The 17,759-nt window shown below is 45.2% G+C and overlaps 6 protein-coding genes across 6 annotated transcripts; 1 reads left to right on the plus strand and 5 right to left on the minus strand.

The window, feature by feature from the left end:
• The first annotated feature begins 1,592 nt into the window (after positions 1-1,592).
• On the plus strand, positions 1,593-3,092 carry BYT42DRAFT_554539 (ClpP/crotonase-like domain-containing protein). The gene is made up of 8 exons (XM_051566593.1): positions 1,593-1,933; positions 2,001-2,067; positions 2,129-2,203; positions 2,262-2,352; positions 2,410-2,461; positions 2,518-2,621; positions 2,699-2,831; positions 2,902-3,092. Exons 1-8 carry the CDS (start codon positions 1,686-1,688, stop codon positions 3,017-3,019), a joined length of 888 nt encoding a protein of 295 aa, XP_051426789.1. The 5' UTR covers positions 1,593-1,685; the 3' UTR covers positions 3,020-3,092.
• Positions 3,093-7,852: 4,760 nt separating this feature from the next.
• Positions 7,853-10,026, minus strand: BYT42DRAFT_601838 (uncharacterized protein). Its single transcript, XM_051571035.1, has 3 exons — positions 9,345-10,026; positions 8,830-9,273; positions 7,853-8,751 (listed from the first exon to the last, which is right to left on the minus strand). Exons 1-3 carry the CDS (start codon positions 9,961-9,963, stop codon positions 7,979-7,981), a joined length of 1,836 nt encoding a protein of 611 aa, XP_051426790.1. The 5' UTR covers positions 9,964-10,026; the 3' UTR covers positions 7,853-7,978.
• Positions 10,027-10,029: 3 nt separating this feature from the next.
• Positions 10,030-12,098, minus strand: BYT42DRAFT_554546 (uncharacterized protein). The gene is made up of 4 exons (XM_051566594.1): positions 11,663-12,098; positions 11,316-11,560; positions 10,835-11,239; positions 10,030-10,761 (listed from the first exon to the last, which is right to left on the minus strand). Exons 1-4 carry the CDS (start codon positions 12,042-12,044, stop codon positions 10,129-10,131), a joined length of 1,665 nt encoding a protein of 554 aa, XP_051426791.1. The 5' UTR covers positions 12,045-12,098; the 3' UTR covers positions 10,030-10,128.
• BYT42DRAFT_554548 (uncharacterized protein) lies at positions 12,099-13,044 on the minus strand. Its single transcript, XM_051566595.1, has one exon. The coding sequence runs from the start codon at positions 12,918-12,920 to the stop codon at positions 12,432-12,434; it is 489 nt and encodes a 162-aa protein (XP_051426792.1). The 5' UTR covers positions 12,921-13,044; the 3' UTR covers positions 12,099-12,431.
• On the minus strand, positions 13,045-14,352 carry BYT42DRAFT_641428 (uncharacterized protein). The gene is made up of 4 exons (XM_051572554.1): positions 14,055-14,352; positions 13,845-13,969; positions 13,502-13,780; positions 13,045-13,418 (listed from the first exon to the last, which is right to left on the minus strand). Exons 1-4 carry the CDS (start codon positions 14,319-14,321, stop codon positions 13,178-13,180), a joined length of 912 nt encoding a protein of 303 aa, XP_051426793.1. The 5' UTR covers positions 14,322-14,352; the 3' UTR covers positions 13,045-13,177.
• Positions 14,353-14,390: 38 nt separating this feature from the next.
• Positions 14,391-17,674, minus strand: BYT42DRAFT_172308 (Metallo-dependent phosphatase-like protein). Its single transcript, XM_051562372.1, has 7 exons — positions 17,197-17,674; positions 17,040-17,128; positions 16,642-16,947; positions 16,441-16,552; positions 16,263-16,383; positions 15,585-16,201; positions 14,391-15,497 (listed from the first exon to the last, which is right to left on the minus strand). The coding sequence occupies exons 1-7, from the start codon at positions 17,422-17,424 to the stop codon at positions 14,526-14,528; spliced, it is 2,445 nt and encodes an 814-aa protein (XP_051426794.1). The 5' UTR covers positions 17,425-17,674; the 3' UTR covers positions 14,391-14,525.
• Positions 17,675-17,759: the final 85 nt, after the last annotated feature.

Raw genomic sequence — 17,759 nt, forward strand, 5'->3', positions numbered from 1 at the left:
CTCTCCCCCTCGGTGGTAATTCAGTTGTTAAATCGATCTAAAAAGTTCTCACTTGAAGCATTTCACGTGCAAATCAAAATACCATTTTTCATCTGATGATTCCTTTCCATTTGCACATGAAAAACCCATCCAAAGTACCCGTGACCTGCAGCAGAAATACCTTTGCCGAACAGCGTAAATGCGCGGTACATAGCGCAGACGGATCCTACAAATAGCTATTGTGCATATATCTTACAGTGTTGCATGTGTCCACAGTATTTTCAGCGAATGCAAACGTATCACCCTGTAAAAAGGGAGGTCTCTGTTAAAACAATACTAGTAAAATGACAGTGATATAAAAAGAGCCGCCTTCAAAATATTTTGATTGTATCATGACCCAAGCAACCCCTGGCATCAGCAGTTGATGCTGGCTTCAAAGGAGCGTTGATGGGTGTGAAAATTCTAAGCGTATCATATGATTACTGTCAATAGGAGCTGTACGCTGACATGTTTGTATATTTGTAGCCGTGTTGTTGAGTAAAATACAAAGCCAGTCAAGGATCTGCAGAAACTTCTGGTTCGCCAATCACTCATGCTTCTACTGGTTATTTATCAAAAGTATGTCCCGTTGAACGCAAACGTTTTTTGGAGAAACTTCAAATGAGTTGCAAACTGTGTTGAAACTAGAAGCAGCTTCGTAACATATCACCGCGTTCTTGTGCGCTCTTTTTGCTTAATATCTTACATTGAACTCAAGCTTATTATTCCTGCAAACGTTATCTTGAGGCATATGGTCTGACACATAAACTAACACTGCCTGACTGGCGCGTATCCACGGCCTTCCATAAGGCTGGTCACCTCAGGACTTTGATGGATCGGCTCAATTCATTATGTACAGGCTGGCCATTTTCACGACGATCTAATTCGTCCAGCAACACCAGAACGAGAGCAGAATCGGTACATTGTCGTTACCAACACATAGGACTGTTCATGTAAGAGTTTCGGATACGCTGTGGTACAAGCAAGGTGTATTTGAGGTGAAGGAGGTATTTTCGATTTGCTGCAATCAGCATATCGCCTGGTCCACATCAGAGAAGGCTACTCGGGGTGTATCACGGGAGTCAGGGATGCATCATCAGTCACTACATGGAGTATATGCTGAACAGAATATCAATCATAAGGAATGCCAAAGTAAAATGTTATGGGTGTGAGAAAAAAGTCTATTAAATGATGCGGCTGTGTGGAAAAGAAGAAAGAGAAGCTTAAAAAATAGGATTTCTCCGTTTATCGGCACTCCTCTGGCCATGATTCCCTTTCGAAAGACTTAAAAAAATGGGACCCAATCGTCTTGGACTTGCGGTGCACATTGCTTCATTTCCTTTCTCTCGCGTACTATGATATGTAAATTTTCGTACAGCTTCTCTCTCAACGTACCAAGACACGGTGTCGCTTACGGGTATGTGTCCCTTTTTTGACGTTAGTTTGATGGATTCTCTCCAGGAGACACAGGTGAAGAACTCGTCAATAGACTGATGAGTTATGTGGAATTATACTGCAGTGTCGGTAACCATCGTCAGAGTGACCGTGAAGTCGCATTGTTGGCGCTGCCTGAAATTGGTGCTACGATGGACCTGTCTTATTTTCAAAATTGATGCCCGTTTTGATGGGAGATTCCCACGCTCCTTTTTGTCTCATTTGACTCCATTATGCTTGCGGCTACGCGTATTGTCCATCGTCCCGTTTTCTTCACCGGCGCTAAACGCTTGTTCAACCTGCGCACACTGCAAACGACCTCCGAGTCAGGAGTTGCCAAGGAAGCCTATGTGGAATATTTGGATGGCAACCTGAAGGGTATTGCCGTGTTGAACTTGGACCGTCCCAAAGCCAAGAATGCCTTGTCTACCAAATTGCTCGGTGAATTCAGACAAGCTTTGTCCGAATTACGTTTCTCATCGTAAGCTACTGTCAAGGCGAATGAAAACCACCAGCTGCTTTATTCACCCTTGGTTTGTGATGTCTAGCGATGCTCGCGTGTTGATCGTGCAAAGTAAGGTGCCAAAGGTGTTCTGTGCTGGCGCTGATCTCAAGGTAAAACAAACGCGTGGATAAAACTTGGTGTTTCCAGCTATGCTAATGTGGAGAACACTAGGAACGTGCTACCATGTCTCCTTCGCAAGTGACCGAGTTTCTTTATTCCCTTCGTCAAGCCTATCGCGAATTGGAGGTGAGTTATTTCCGTGTTGGTTTTCTTCAAGCAGAAAGTAACGGCAAGATGGTGTTAGACTTTGCCCATTCCTACCATTGCGGCAATTGACGGTGCCGCATTAGGCGGTGGTCTGGAAATGGCTCTTGCGTGTGATCTCCGCGTTGCAGGTAAGTTTGCAAAATTGCCTTTCTGAAAAAAGTTGGTCTACTCACCTCTATATCCAGGCCCGAAAGCCAGGATCGGATTGCCTGAAACCAAGCTTGCCATTATTCCAGGGTAAGAGCACACTTGTTCCCGAAAGGGATTCACGGTTGTTGATTGACATGATGTAGTGCTGGCGGTACTCAGCGTTTGCCTCGTTTGATCGGTGTAGCCAAGGCAAAGGAATTGATTTACACTGCATCCGAGCTCAACTCGGAAAAGGCACAGCATTACGGTGAGTCTGATTTACCTTTTTTTCTTTTTCAGAACGGCAGATGAACAAATAACTGATGTTGATTTTTGTAAATGCAGGTATCGTCAATTATATTGATGAAGAGGACGCTTTTGCTACAGCGGTGGCAGTAGCTGAGAAAATCCTTCCTCAAGGCCCCGTTGCGTTGCGTATGGCGAAACTGGCAATTGACAAGGGTTATTCATTGGATATGTAAGTGAAAAAAACGACGGTGATATCGGAGCGATGGTTTATTTATGACTTTTTCTTTATTGCTTTGTAGTGATGCCGGCTTGGAAGTTGAACAGGCCTATTATGCTCAAGTGATTCCAACAGAAGACCGTATTGAAGGTTTGACGGCGTTCCGTGAAAAACGCGCTCCTGTGTATAAAGGACGTTAAGTCATTAATGTATCATACAATAAATTATATAATAAAGAGGTGGCTTGCCTTTTGTATCGTTTGTCATAACACACATCATTGTCTCTCTCTCTCTATTCGAAAAAAAAAGACCAGGGCACTGCATCATAAAAGTTTCGCGAATGACGGAGTTTCATTTAAAAACGCAATAGATAATTGAGGGAAAAAAAGAAAAAAAAAATCTTGGAAAAAAAATATGGAGCGCAAAGAGAATATCTCATAATAAATAAATATATCGAGTCAGCTTATAATGAGTATTATTATATGTATTTGGCTCGACTGTTCCAATAAAGAGTACTTTTTGTCATTGAATAAATATCTTTTTGGGGCGGGAAAGAGGAAATGTCGGACTTTTGGAGGTCACGCTTTTTTCGTGACGTGGTTATGGTGAATTGTGTGGTTGTCTGATGTTTTAAGTCGATTTTTTGTTCCTTTGCGTTCTTCACCCTTGATCAACTGAATAATGAGGTATATTTTATTTTGCATACAATGGCGTGTTGTGTGATGAATACTCGTTTTACTCACATTTTCTGATTGTTATTTCTGTGTATTCAATCTTTGGACAATGGGGTTGGTTCTCTTTTTTTTTGTTGGTCTTTTTTTTTCCGGACATTAGCGACCAGCCACCTCCGGGAACTCCACCTGCCAATAGGCCGATCAAAACTCCCAAGCGACGTTTAAATAAAGCAGCATCGACTGGCGCGCCCATGCCAAATACATCGGCTCCATTTAACTTTGGTGGACAACAGGGCAATTTCGCGTTTACCTTCTCGGCACCTCGCACCCAATCTCCCAATATCGGTAATACGCCGGCCTTCTCAACAGCAACCACTCCTAGTTTCAACTTCTCCGCCGCACCACCTAACCCAAATGCATCGACAACGCCCATGTTCAATTTCGGTCAACCCATGACGCCATCCATGCCAGCCAATGCTCCCAGTTTCGGCGCGTCTGGATCGTCGTCATTCTCCGCACCCACTTTTGGTGGCATGGCAAATACAACATCATCCAATGGTATGTGTCGATTCTTCTTGTACCTAATATCTTGATGCGTTGTTATACTATCTGCGGTAAACTGGGTGCTTACTTCTTTTTTTTTTGGTCATGACAGACGAGGATATGGACGCTGAGCCGTCGAATACATCAGATAATAATATGAATGGTATTTGTGTGACCGTGGCCTTCATCATGTTTGATTAAAACTGACAGGTAAAAATAAGTAGCATCTGCGGCACCAACAGGCTTTGGAAGTGGTAATATCATGGCAGAAAAACCTGCCACTGGTTTTGCTTTTGGTGGTGCATCGTCTTCCGGATTCGGTGCAACACCATTTGGCGGGACATCCAATGCTTTCTCTTTCGGGACTTCACCTGCACAACAAACTTCCTCAGCAGCTGAAAATACATCGTCGACTCCGGCTTTCACATTTGGCGTCCCCGCTGCCACCAGTAATACCGCAACTTCCGCTCCTTCCACTTTTGCATTTGGTAACTCGGCACCCAAAGACACCACATCAGCACCTGCATTTTCTTTCGGATCATCCGCGGCAAAGGACACTAGTGCAACACCGGCATTTTCATTTGGTACATCGGCTACGCAAGAGAAACCAGCTGCACCGGCCTTTTCCTTTGGTGCTGCCTCGGCGAGTCAAGAACCATCCACGGCACCGGCATTTTCATTTGGAGCTACCAATGCCGCAAAGGAACCAGTCACAACACCGTCATTCTCATTTGGTGCGTCGAATGCCTCTCAGGGGACATCGTCTTCATCGGCTTTCTCATTCGGCACCTCGTCGAGTACCGAATCTTCGGCCGCCCCTGCTTTCTCATTTGGTACATCAGCTGCAACATCTACTTCAGCTGCACCTGCATTTTCTTTTGGCAAACCTGCAGCACAAGATACCACCAGTACCAAAGACGAGTCAACCGACAAACCTACCGTTCCTGTAGTGTTGGAGCCAGAGTCTCCCAGTACCGAAGCTGCGGAGAAGGAAGTGGCCATCGTACCAAAACCTCCGCTTTCAACGCTGTCCACCAAAACAGATACTGAGGCTTCGACTGAGGATCAGGAGAAAAAGAAATCGACGGTTGATATTGCGTCGATCAAAAAAGATACTCAGTCAGAGGCAACGGAAGGAACCGGCTCAGATAATAGGAAGGATCAGGATACTGAAAAGGAGAAAGCTTCGTCAGCACCCAAAAATGTAGAGATCGAAACAATATCCAATGATGAGAAAGAACCTGCCCAATCGTCTACGGGTGCCGAGCCCACCGAAGCTGAAGAGACGACGAAGCATCAGCCTTCTATTACCGAAATTTCAGATACTGAAGGTGCCAAAGAAGCAAACCAACCTTCATCGACATCAAAACCCACTACTAGCACCGAAGAAAGCACGAGCACCAAAGACACCGCTGCCACACCTTCCTTTACCTTTGGTACACCAACCAATAAAGAGAGTACGACGACCAAGCCTTCGACTGCACCTACGTTCACGTTTGGCACGAGTAGCCAAGAAACCTCATCGAAGCCTGCTTTCTCATTCTCTGCGCCTGCTTCTGACAAAGATGCGTCTGTGAAACCGCCCACTTTCACGTTTGGTACACCTGTATCCAAGGATACAGCAACCACAACAGCCGTCTCGGCTGACAAAGATGCCATTACCACCACCAGTAGTCATCTTACTTCGGCTCCCGTATTTTCTGGTGGGCAAACTGCGGCCAAAGAGACAAAGACCCCGGCGTTTTCCTTTGGATCAAAGGAGGCGATAAAGACTCCCAAGTTTAGCTTTGGCACCCCAACCACTCAGTCTGAAGAAACCAAGTCATCCTCCACAGCCCCAACATTCTCATTTGGTACACCTGCAGCGAAAAACGACGAAAAGGAAGCCACATCCTCCGCACCGAAATTCACATTTGGTACGCCTGTGGCGAAGCCCGAGGATAAGAAAGCGACTTCTGCAGCACCAACTTTTACGTTTGGTGCAGCGGCTGGTAAAGAAGGAGAAAGCAAAGAAGGATCATCTGCACCTAAATTCTCGTTTGGCATGCCGGCTGCAAAGGGACCATCCACCAGCACACCAACGTTCACGTTTGGCAAGTCGACAACGAAAGAGGAACCAAGCAGCAAGGATAAAACCTCCACACCACCTACCTTCACATTTGCTACTCCGGCGGCCAAAGCAACATCTACCGAAAAACCGGCCATGCCAGCCTTTAGTTTCGGTGCCTCGGGTTCAACTGAAACCGAACAAAAGACTTCCACACCCGTGTTTTCGTTTGGCACGACACCATCAAAAGATACATCATCCAGCGTACCGGGTGCGAAGGGAGCATCTGCAGGTAGGGCCCCTACTTCGTCATTTTCCTTTGGCTCCCCCAATATCAATAAGCCAAACAAGGATGAAGAAGAGGTCCCACCTTCGAATAAACGTAAAGCCGAGGACTGGAGCGCGGCCCCACCGGCCAAGGGATCGTCTTTCAACTTTGGAGCTCAAGGAACCACGGAACGATCAGCAAAGCGTCCTTCCATCTCCGGACCGTCCTCCGGCATGCCATTACCTCAAGGCAAGTCGCCGTTCGCTCAATTTACATTTGGATCGGATACCGCCAGTAGCAAGGCTTCTTCCGCGGACGAAAGTACAGGACGTAAGGGTTCTCTGGCAAGGAAGCGAAGCGATTCAACCGAAGGCGACGCAGCCAAAACGCCCTCGTTCAAAAAGACTATGTCCGAGACGGATTTATCCAAAGATCAGGCCAACAAAGACGAAAAGCCAGCGACTGCAGACAAGGAAAACAAGCCGTTGCCTACTAAAGCCGAAGACACCACCGCGCCGAGTCCTTTCAAACTTCCTGAACAAAGCACTGCTACTAGCACTGCCGATTCAACTAAATCCAAGTCTGAAAAACTTGGTGATCCATTCAAACCTCTGGACGAAGGCAAAACAATCACTGTCAAAGCCCCCTCAATCAGCAAATCGTCCACAGAAGAAAAAAAGGATGTCTTGTAAGTGTTACCCTTGGAATTGATACGATTAATTGTAGTAGATCGACCTAACCATGGCTTCTTGTTGTTAGTGGTCCTTTGGCAAAATCCAACGCTGTACAGACAACGGTGGAAACTTCAAAGATTACCAAACCGGAAGAAATCTTAGCGAGTACTCGTGTATGGGAATTACCGGAAGTGGCTCAAGGGTTCCTTGCGGAAACCATGCAACTGATCAACTCACAATCGCAAATTGGACGTGAGAATCAGACACGATTGGAAGCGTTTGGAGGCGAACTAATTGACGATGTGACGGGTCGCGTGAACTATCTTCGTAACGAAGCGTCGATTCTCAAATCGCAACTTCAAGCCCAGTCGGAAAAGATTGAAGAATTGGGCAATGATACGGATTATCAACTTCGTAATGCGGCTGTATCTCGTTACGTGATTGAATCTAAAGGATCGACACGCAAACGCGTGGCCGGCGCGCAGATGCACGGTGCTTACTATGAAGAATTAGCCAAGAAATTGCAGCAACGATTGAATACCTACTTGGCGACGGTCAATGACATTGAAGCAGCGCTGGGAAGAATGAAGGATGAAGCGTTTTCAAGAGACCCTTATCATCTCGGTAAAGTCGTGAAAGAACAAGTCCACTGTTTCCTCTCCCTGGCTACCAAAGCCGCCGCACTGCATCAACAACTGGAATTGATTCAGGAAAGCAAGCGACAAAAGCTCTGGAATCAAAATCGCATTTAGCATTTTTTTTTAATTTCAAGAAAACTTGACTGTGTATTAAAAGCTGTATGAAGCAAGTAAGAATAAATAAGGCATTATAGTAAAAGACCGTTTTAAGAACATTATTAAGGTGGAGGATATTGAAGGGGAGAAGGACGGAGTGAGATGATTTTGGTTTATGATCGCCATAGCACCGTGGCGGAGGGGTCGAACGATCGAGGTTTATGAGGATGATAGTGATGAGGATGTATCGACAATAGACTCGACAGGACGCTCTTGGGCCAGTTTTTGGATTTCATCGAGGGACAAACTTCTTTCCCAGATACGAATATCGTCATAGCATGCTTCTAAACTGAGATCGGTGTCCCATGGATCTTGATAGTTGCTCTTTTCTGGTTCTGAAGAACCGAACCAGACTCCGTGAACGATGGAACCAGCTTCAGGCGGCCACTCCCAACGATTATTGCTTGCAATAACGTGACCGTCCATGTACAAGATAATGGGAGGCGTCGATCGGTTGAAGTGATCAATGACCAGAGTGTAATGATGGAACCGAAGGTCCATATTGATAGGGAAAGGGGAGGCCTGGACTTGATCGTTTTCTTGTGTTCTCCAAATCCAGTCGTCTCGTATCAAAGTGGAAAGTCCAAGCGATATGGGAACCGTTCCATTGTGTGCCAATGCGTTGTCCAGTTTTTCGGTGCGTACATAAAGTTTTGCATGCTCGGTTTGGATCACCATGGCGGTGCCGCCGTGCTTGTCGCTCGATGTCTGCATCCACCAACTCACTGTGAACCTATCAATGGAGGTTTCGGTGGGCACGGATAAAAACAGGTAACTGTCTTCTCCATTGACGTGAACGGCGCGCTTGGCCTTGTCCGGGCAATGATGAGTGACATGGCGTGCAATCCCGTTGACATTATTTCCCGAATCATCCTCCAGAGGGAGGAAGTTCGCTTCACCCTCCTTTATCGGCGGAGCTTGCCAATGGCCCACTAGAAGAAGAAAAAGAAAAGAGGTTGATATCAATCCAAGGTGACATTCAAACATTCAAAGCGGCGTTGAAAAATTACCCAACTGATCTGATCGGGTAGTGTGAGGCAAGATGCGACAAGCATCTGGGCGTGGATCGGGTTGACCGTCTAGTAAAAATCGTCGCATTTGACAAAAGAGACTGTTGTCGATATTCATAATATCGTCCTCTGTGATGCCTTTCATGAGATGCTTATTGGCGGCCGATTCCCAAATGTGGGTGCCGAAATTGTTGGCGAAATCATAGGATTTCTCGAGATACAACGTGCGCAAACCGGGACCGTCCCATAGAGGCCAGAAGAAGGCAGTGTAATTGAGAACGGTGATTTCGTTGGGAAAGTGAGGAGCCAATTTGCCTGGTAATACCACGGAATGATAGTTCCAATCAGAGCTGTCAAAGGAACGATAGGTGGCATACCAACGTTGCAAAAATCGCGCGTTAGGTCGAGCCATAACCATCGCATTGCAAAGTCCGACTGAACCACCTACAGATGAACCATTCCATGTCGTTAGGCTTTTTTTTTTTTTTTGAAAGCTAGAGAAAAAAGTAACTTGCCTATGCCTTCTTGTGCCATGACAAATTCATGCTGTAATAAGTGATCGATGGGTTGAAGTGATATTAGATCCAAATCAAGGTAGATGCCGCCAAATTGTTGCAAGGCCGTCAGTCGTACAACATCGGCTTGATGAGCGTAATGAGAGACGGGTTGACCAAACACTTCGGTTACAAGTGGTACGGGGCGCAAGGTTAACATGGATTTGGCCTTTTCAAACATCTCCCCAACAGGCATGTAATGGTAGTGAAAGATGATTTTTTCAGGTGACAGCACATCGTGAGCTGATTTGATGGCGAGGTAGTGAACCAAGTCCAAGGTCGGTTCAGGACCGCGTAAACCGTACACAAAATGGACAATCTTGGGAATGACGGTATCTGTCGGCGAATCGATACGTGCAGTTCGGGCTATGGCGAGTTCTTTGAATTGCGTGTCAAGCGGGGGGGCCGCCGTGTCTTCCGAAAGGGTGGCGATGGAGCGGATCCATTGCCGAAGTAACCAACAACCCGCAACGATGAAGAAGAGGTAACGAAACTTCCAACGTCGGTGCGTGCCTCTTACATGCCCCATTCTTGCCCCGGATGAACGGTACATGGGTAAGCGTTGGGCAGTGGAAGGCATGAGTCGATGAGCTCCTTGAAGCAAAAAGAGTGGGGAAACGAAAAAAAAAGAGCTTAAAAAGGGATTGTTGCATTAAAACGTCACTATTTATTTCCCACTTTTTTTTCTGCGATTTTTTTATTTTTCTGTTTTTCTGTTTTTCTGTTGATCGTCCTCCTTTTCGCATTACACAAGGTGAGGGAAACGCTGGAAAACACTAATGAGAGTGGATCCTGCCAGACCATTGGCCCAGCTGAACCAAGGACGCGTGAATCGCGCCGGCTGGTCCTTATGGAATGATTCACACATCAACCCCGTTTTCGAAGACAACCGTTTTAGTGTCTCCAGCAACAGTCGAATTTCATTTTCCGAAGTAGACGTCTGAATTTGCATCAGCAGGCTCATAGGCCAAATCATATCGCGACCCGTGTGAGGACTACCAACGCCCTGAGCAAAAGCTCCTTCGAAATACCAAGGATTATTTTGTGATAGGACAAACGCACGGGTGTTTTGGTAAACAGTATCCTGGGTATCGACGAATCCGAGGATCGGTAAACTTAGCAACGAAGGGGTATTGGCATCGTCCATCAGCAGCTGCGAGCCGTAGCAATCCACTTCATAGGCAAAAATCTTCCCAAATCGAGGGTGCTCCACCACCGCATGCTCATAGATGGCTTTTCGAATTGTGTCGCTCAGGGTTTCTGCTTCGCGTGCAATGTCTTTCAGCTCGGGGGCGAGGTCATTGAATTTTTTGAAAGCGTCCTGAAGATGCTTCGCCAGACGTCCAAGGTTGACGGTCAGCTGCGCATTGGCGGGAATCTACCGGTGGCCAATAAAGACCTGCGTTAGGATCACGACCACCATTTTTTGAAAGTAATGAACAAGAGATTACCAGATAAGGAAAAGTCGTGGCGTCGTCGCTCGGACGGAACGCGCTCCGAACCAATCCGCATTGACGTGATATTCCGCCTATTCCATTTTCGCCCAGCGTTTCCGTAGGGCGATCGGTAAATCGTTTGAATCGGTAACCATTGTTTACAGGCAACGGTTCAGGGGTTTCGATATAGGAACGATTTCCGCCAAGGTATGTCACGGGCGGTCGATGATGAAGTGGCCATTCAACGGATGACAGCACCGGTTCCTCCCAACTGCCCCGCATTTGATGTCGAATCACCTGGAACACGCGTGGAAGCGCTTTTACCCAATCTTCAGAACGAACCACCCGCTCAATATCACCTGTCACCGTCATGTATTCATTGGCCAATTCAAGAAAATGGGCCAAGGAATCCAACTCATACTATGAACGAACACATGCCACCATATATTGTTTGGATTAGTTGTGACGAAGAGGCGCCTTGGCATGAACCACTTACCTTGGATTCCCACACCAGGTTTGGATCGTAGTGAGGAACCACCTGATCAGTACGACCATCGCGGAAGCGAAAATTAGGAGCATACCAGGGACGTAAAAAGGCATTTGCATAAGGATCATAGTGAAGGTAGGAAGCTTGCACTACCAGAACGCCCAATATTAGATCCTGAAGCCGTCGATCCAACGATGCCATGGATAAATAGGGTAAAATTTGGTTAGTCGAATCACGTATCCACATGGCAGGAACTATTGACAAAAAAGAAAAGAAAAAAAAAAGAGACGAGTATCGGTAACAAGAATAATTAATACAGTGACCGCCAAAAGGGTAGACGACCGATGAAAACTTACTGTCACCGGTGATCAGGAATGTGCGAGGATCATCTCGCAGACGATACCATTCGATGGTGGTATCTAGTGTATTGGGCAGACAGTTTTGCAAAAGAATGGCTAAATCGGGATCTTGGAAAGCCATTGAAACGTTTTTGATAAAATCGTCAACGGCGGTACTGACGAATTTTCGTTCATGTTGTGGTGGTCGAACGAGCGGAATACCGTAATGTTTGGGTGGTTCAAGAGGAGGAGGGGCAGGACGGGGCGGTGGAGGTAAGGGTTGGGTGGATGGGAACTCGTTAAAGGTTGGGTGAAAATGATATATAAGAATGAGGTTGACGAGAGCGATAAACGATCCTATTAAGCCAATAGTAATGGTCCGTCGGTTACATTGAGTCATGGTATAATATAAAAGGGCATAGCAACCGTGAAGGAGAACTTGGGAAAAATCGCAACGCTGTTTTCTTAATTTCGTCATGTGATGAGCCCTCTGGGATGTGTCACAGAATTTCAATGCATTTCATTCATTCAATGCATGTTATTCAATGCAGAATTTTGGCATCCTAAATCTGTATGTACCGTAACAAAAAGAGCTAATATGAAAAACGGCCAGTGACATTTTGATCCGTTTTATTGCGGTTATTGCTCTTAACTGGTGACGCATACATTTGCTTTCAGATAACCGACTGATACTATTGCATATCCCTTTTGTTTCTTTCATCGAAAAGATCCAGCGAGCACGAGTGTGAAAAAATAAGGCACAGAGGTTAGCACGTATCGATAGTCCTCATATGCCTCGTGCAATTATCATGTTGTTCGCGCCAACTATTACCAGTCTGTCAAATTTTTGTTGCAATTTTTGCTGTATACAATGTCTGCCCGCCCTTGAATGGACGCTGCCAGTCAGGTTTGTCAGTAAAAAGGTTTCTTTTTTTTTATAAATCCGGAAATTGGTGGGACAAAGCGCAGTATGATAGCAAAAAATTTGGTACAGCTGGCAGCTCAAGGAAGTGCGCGCAATAACCATTCGAAGATACCGTTGCGGTCTGTATATCAGCACAAAAGAGTGTAACCGCCAACGCTGGCTAACATAAGAACGAATCGGATCGCGACTCCAAAAATGGATCACAGGATACTGTAACAGCGGAAGCGCTTGATTTTCCCAGAGTTTGCGGAAAGGATAGCTTAGGGGAATAAGCGGGTGAAAATGACGTTGAGGAAAAAAGTTTACATGAATGTGTGAAGCGAAAAGGCATAATAGACAAATGTTCTCCATGGCAAAGAAGCTCTTTTTGTCAAATGTGTCACTTGTCACCAGGCAATTGTCATGAGATAAAAAAAATCAAATTTAAATGCAATCAATGCTTATTTCATCCGCATTGCACAAATTGACGAAAAATGACCAGTCTGGAAAAAAGAGAAGAAAAAGCATGAATAATACATCCAAGATTTAAGAAATACATATGATAATAATAAAAGTACAAAGGCTGCATTATAAGTAGTACAATTGAAATAAATAGGGCAATGGTAGATCTAGTAAGAGAAAGACTCCTCGTTGCGCTGTGCCATTTCTTGTCGATTTTGCTGGGCAAACTCAATGGCTTCGGGTGAATATTCGGCGCGTCCTAATTTCCGGGCAATACGGTTTCGGATCCAGTGGAAGAGCATTTGCAAAAAGAAGAACACCACGACAATCACGCCCACCACGATATACCATACGGCAGCCATACCGCCTTGACTCCAATCCAAGAATGGATACACCCAAAAGTGATCGCTGTGATATGAAAAAGAAAATGGAGTTCCATTTAGAGTTAGTTGCCAAGCATTCGCGGGGTTTCACAAGAAAAAAAAACTTACACCGCAAAGATAATGAAGGTCAGGAACATGTAAAGCACAACGGTGAAAAAGACAAACAAGATCATGTTGATGTACACTTGCATACGACTAAAGATGACTTCACTCATCATCATGAAGAACGAGGCGGCGTGAACCGAACATTCCATCCACCAACTAATCGTTGTCATATGCTGCGGCACGACGCTGTTGGATGTTTCACTGGCACTTTGGAGAGAGCTGGATTGTCCGCTCGTCAAAGGTTTGGCAAGCACGGCCCAAAATACCACCGGAGTCAGAATACTGCATCAATGTGTATAAGTGGACAAGAAAAGGGTCAAAGAAAACCCGGATAGGTTCCACTTACTTGTACACAATTACTGTATGGTATAGATAGACGTAAAGATAATTAAGAATCGTAGGTTGGTCAAGAAACGACGAAGGGCGTCTTGGGTTAGACATGAGATATCGCACGTGATGGTATGTCGCCGTCTAACGCCGTAAACGATCAATTGCAGATTTAATACGACTATTTCGCAAGTTGACCCAGATCGACCATCAGTTGGAAAATACATACCACTAAATAGGCATGTAAGCCTACATACGTAAGGTTGGTAAAGAAGGCAAAAAAGTGACTGAAGCCTCCTTCGCCCATGGCCGTTGTGGCGATATCTGCCCAGATGACAATGGTCGAATAAAGAGTAACTACAAGACGAATAGCCAAGAAGGTCTTGCTCGACACCCAGTATGAAGTCACCGCCTTTTCAGGCTTGAAACGATCAAATCCAAACCATCGGATCACCCGATACCGTGATGGTTCGAGACGTTCGTCTCGATAATCCATGAATTAAATAAAAACTAAAAGAAAAAAAAAGGGAACGGAAAAGTAAAAAAAAAAAAAAAAAAAAAAAGATTTAGGTTAATTCAACGACCGGGCAATTAGGTACTTTTTTTTATTGTTTCTTAGGTGAACACAAAGTCGTTGTTTTTTTCCTTATCCAATTTTCGAAAATTAGCTTTTGAGAGGCCGAAAAAAAAACTATCATAGTTACAGCGCACTCTTGGGATTCTTCTTTTTTCGGCTCTTGGCTTTTGGACTCACATACGTCGAAGAAGCCGAACTGCCACTGGTGGATTCTTCGGATAATAGAATGTTCACACGACACCGATCCTCATCTGACATGAGCATCGAGAATTGGTCTGATTTGGAATCGTAAGTTTCGGAATGTCGATGCTGTTGGCAAATTTCACAGTCTTGCATTCGGAGTCGACGGGAAGCCGCAGAGGAAAAAAGTCCGCCCGTTCCCCATCCCAGAATCGCACCGACGTAGATCAGCCACGGGACCAGCATGTTTTGGATCAATGTTGGCCACACACCGCCATAGAATGACGCTAGCGCCACAACTTCGGACAATCGCCACAACCAATAAATGACCTCCAGTCCCTTGAACCACGCATATTCATTCAATTGGCGTCTCGGTTTCCCAGTATGCGCCTTTGGTGAGCCGTAACAATAGATATCATGCGATGTCGTCGATCGCCACACAAACAGCATGAAAAAGGAGGCACCGTTCAGCAGAATCTGTTCGCAAGCATACATCCACGAATCGGCAATAGGTACCCATTCGTTCTCAAACACCAGTCCATACATGTAAAAGGTTCCGTAACGTTCTCCTGCAGTGGCGCCTGAAGGAATAAACTCGGCACGGAACCATGGCAATGTCATCATGGCTAGAAGAAGAATAAAAGTAGTAAACCAGACGTAGGGTTGAGTCTCTGGGAAACGAAGGAATCGCAATGCCCATATAAAGATCCATCGTCGTAAGCGATTATAGAGTGTCGGCAACGTTTGCTGATCAATGTCATGGATTTGAGACAAAATTCTGCGACTGCGGCTGAGAGGCGTCGTTTTTTCCGAGACTTGGGTTGCTTGACGTTGTGCATGGAAATGCATGTAAAACTTGGGGATCAGTAATAAACTGAGCATGGCCGTGATGGTGAGAAATGAAACACATTGAAACTATAACATGCATCAATGTTGATTCGGTTTCTTTTTTCTTTCTATTGTCTGATCCCTCCCCCATGCTGGCAAACTCCGACTACTTACATATGTCGTCATGTGTGTCGAAATAATCCATTCGCTGACACCACCGCCAATATTACTTCTCATGCCGTCCACCCGGAACACAATGGATGAAGATCCTGATACACCTTGGCTTGTCCTGACCTGAATTTTCAATACGTGCTGTTGACGAGGAGCGAGACGGTCCGGTTCCCATGGCAAGGTCCACAGAGGTAACGTATCGTTGCCAACAAAAGAGAGGAATGAGGTTTCCAAGAGTACGCCGTCCAGGGTCACAGAAATCGTCAAATCTTGAGGTGAAACGTCTGTAAAGACAAGAAACCGGATATGGGTGCTGTCTTTGATTCGATGGATGGGCTCTTTATGTTTAATGGTGTATCGAGCATCTTTGGGATTGGTGATCAGGACAGCAGGTGGTATCTGAACTTTGGGTGGCCAGAGGATTTGATGATCAGCTGTCAACGGTGTGATGGAGCCACCACTCTTTCTCATCTGCTTAACAGGAAGTCGGACATCTGTAAACGAGATCAAATCATGATCCACTGCAACAATACGATAAACACCATGATCTTTCATGTCAATGACTTCCAACTCTAAAGTGTCGGTCGTCGTGTCATATCCCTGCAACATGTCACCCAAACCTGCTTGACAAGATGGATCGGTTAGATCATGGCCAGTAATCCATTTTATTGCAAATCTTACCAGCCGCAAGTCGATGAAAATGACCACAGAAGTACACACTGTAATGTCGAGCCAAATCACGAAGTCGGTATCCTTGACTTGATACCCCAAAGACCATGGTCGTCGTCGGATAATGTGAAAACTTTTGTCAATCATGTCAGTTGAATTGAAGAGGGCCTAAAAAGCAGCATCCACTTACCACAAAGGTATGGTTATACCATGAGGATAGTAAAGCGTGGGCGAACCGGTCCATGGTGGCGGAGGTCAGGTAACCAAAAAAATTCAAGGGACGGGACGGACCTCGTTTCGGACTAAATGAAACTCAGTCATTCAATTTGTCCCATTGTTTTTTTTCTCGGAGATTTTTTGTCGCGTTTTAGCAATCGCTCTCACACTTTACCATGCGTCAATGGCGACAAATTGATATTGACCGTAATGTTCATTCACCTGCCATGTGTACAGCCCCTGACCCTCTTCAGTTAATAAACCACTTTGGCCGTATTCCCGGTACATGTTGACCCGTGATTCCCATGAAGGCAGGTCGAAACAGTCATGGTTGCCTCGCATATCGTACCACTGGGTATTGTTGGCTCCCTGATCAATGGCGTTTCTGTAGACCAACCATTCTTCTATGTATTGGTGTGATGTAATGCGCTTCTGGTCTTTTGCATCCGTCAAATCTCCCGTGACAACCACAAAACGAGGTCTAACCAAGTTGAGAACCCAGAAAGAAAAGTTCAAAATTCATGCATGGGAACCAAGTAAAAAAAAAAAAAGATCCATCAGTTTCCAACGTACTTGACAACAGGTAATACGGACTGAATGAAATGTAGAAAATGCAGAGTATGCCCTTTGGCTCGAAACTTTGACAAATGAAGATCAGAGATCTAAAAAACAGATGACTTGTCGTTAATGAGTATGATCTTGTAACAGGGCTATAATATTCGATCTTTGCCTGTATGAAATAGAATAAATGATCGGGCTCCGATCCAATCGTGAGGGAATCGTTCCTCTTCATGGTAGATGACATGTATGTGGGTTGTGTGGTTAGCCTCTGTGGCCAAAATAAACCAGGAGCGGCTCCTCTCAGTTCATGTGTCGACGACCAGTATAAATAACACGCCCGTAAGGAACATAGCAGAACAGCGATAAGGTATACCCAAGAAATAACAGGAAATTTCATTTAATATAATAGGAACAAAAAAAAAAAGACTCGGGAAAAAAAAGAGAAGACAGGAAAATAAGACGGCTAGGGGGAAAAACGAAGTTCACGGTAGGGCGGTAAAGGATGATTCAACAAAACGAAAAAGAGAAAGGAATAAAATAGAAGCAAGGAATATAATAAAGCTTTTTTTGACAATTTACAAAGCACTGCATGTGAACTTGGAGTCAGGTTTCATACCTCTTTCCTCGGTTAACCAATTTGGACAAAAAGGAGAACCCGAAGTGTTTGTGTTTGTAAAATGATCGTTTTTTTTCTCCTTTCCCTTTGAGTACATTTGCGTTTGCGTTTCGTTT

The sequence above is a fragment of the Radiomyces spectabilis genome (assembly GCF_025331425.1).
Source record: "Radiomyces spectabilis strain NRRL 2753 chromosome Unknown BYT42scaffold_2, whole genome shotgun sequence".
Lineage (NCBI taxonomy): Eukaryota > Fungi > Mucoromycota > Mucoromycetes > Mucorales > Radiomycetaceae > Radiomyces > Radiomyces spectabilis.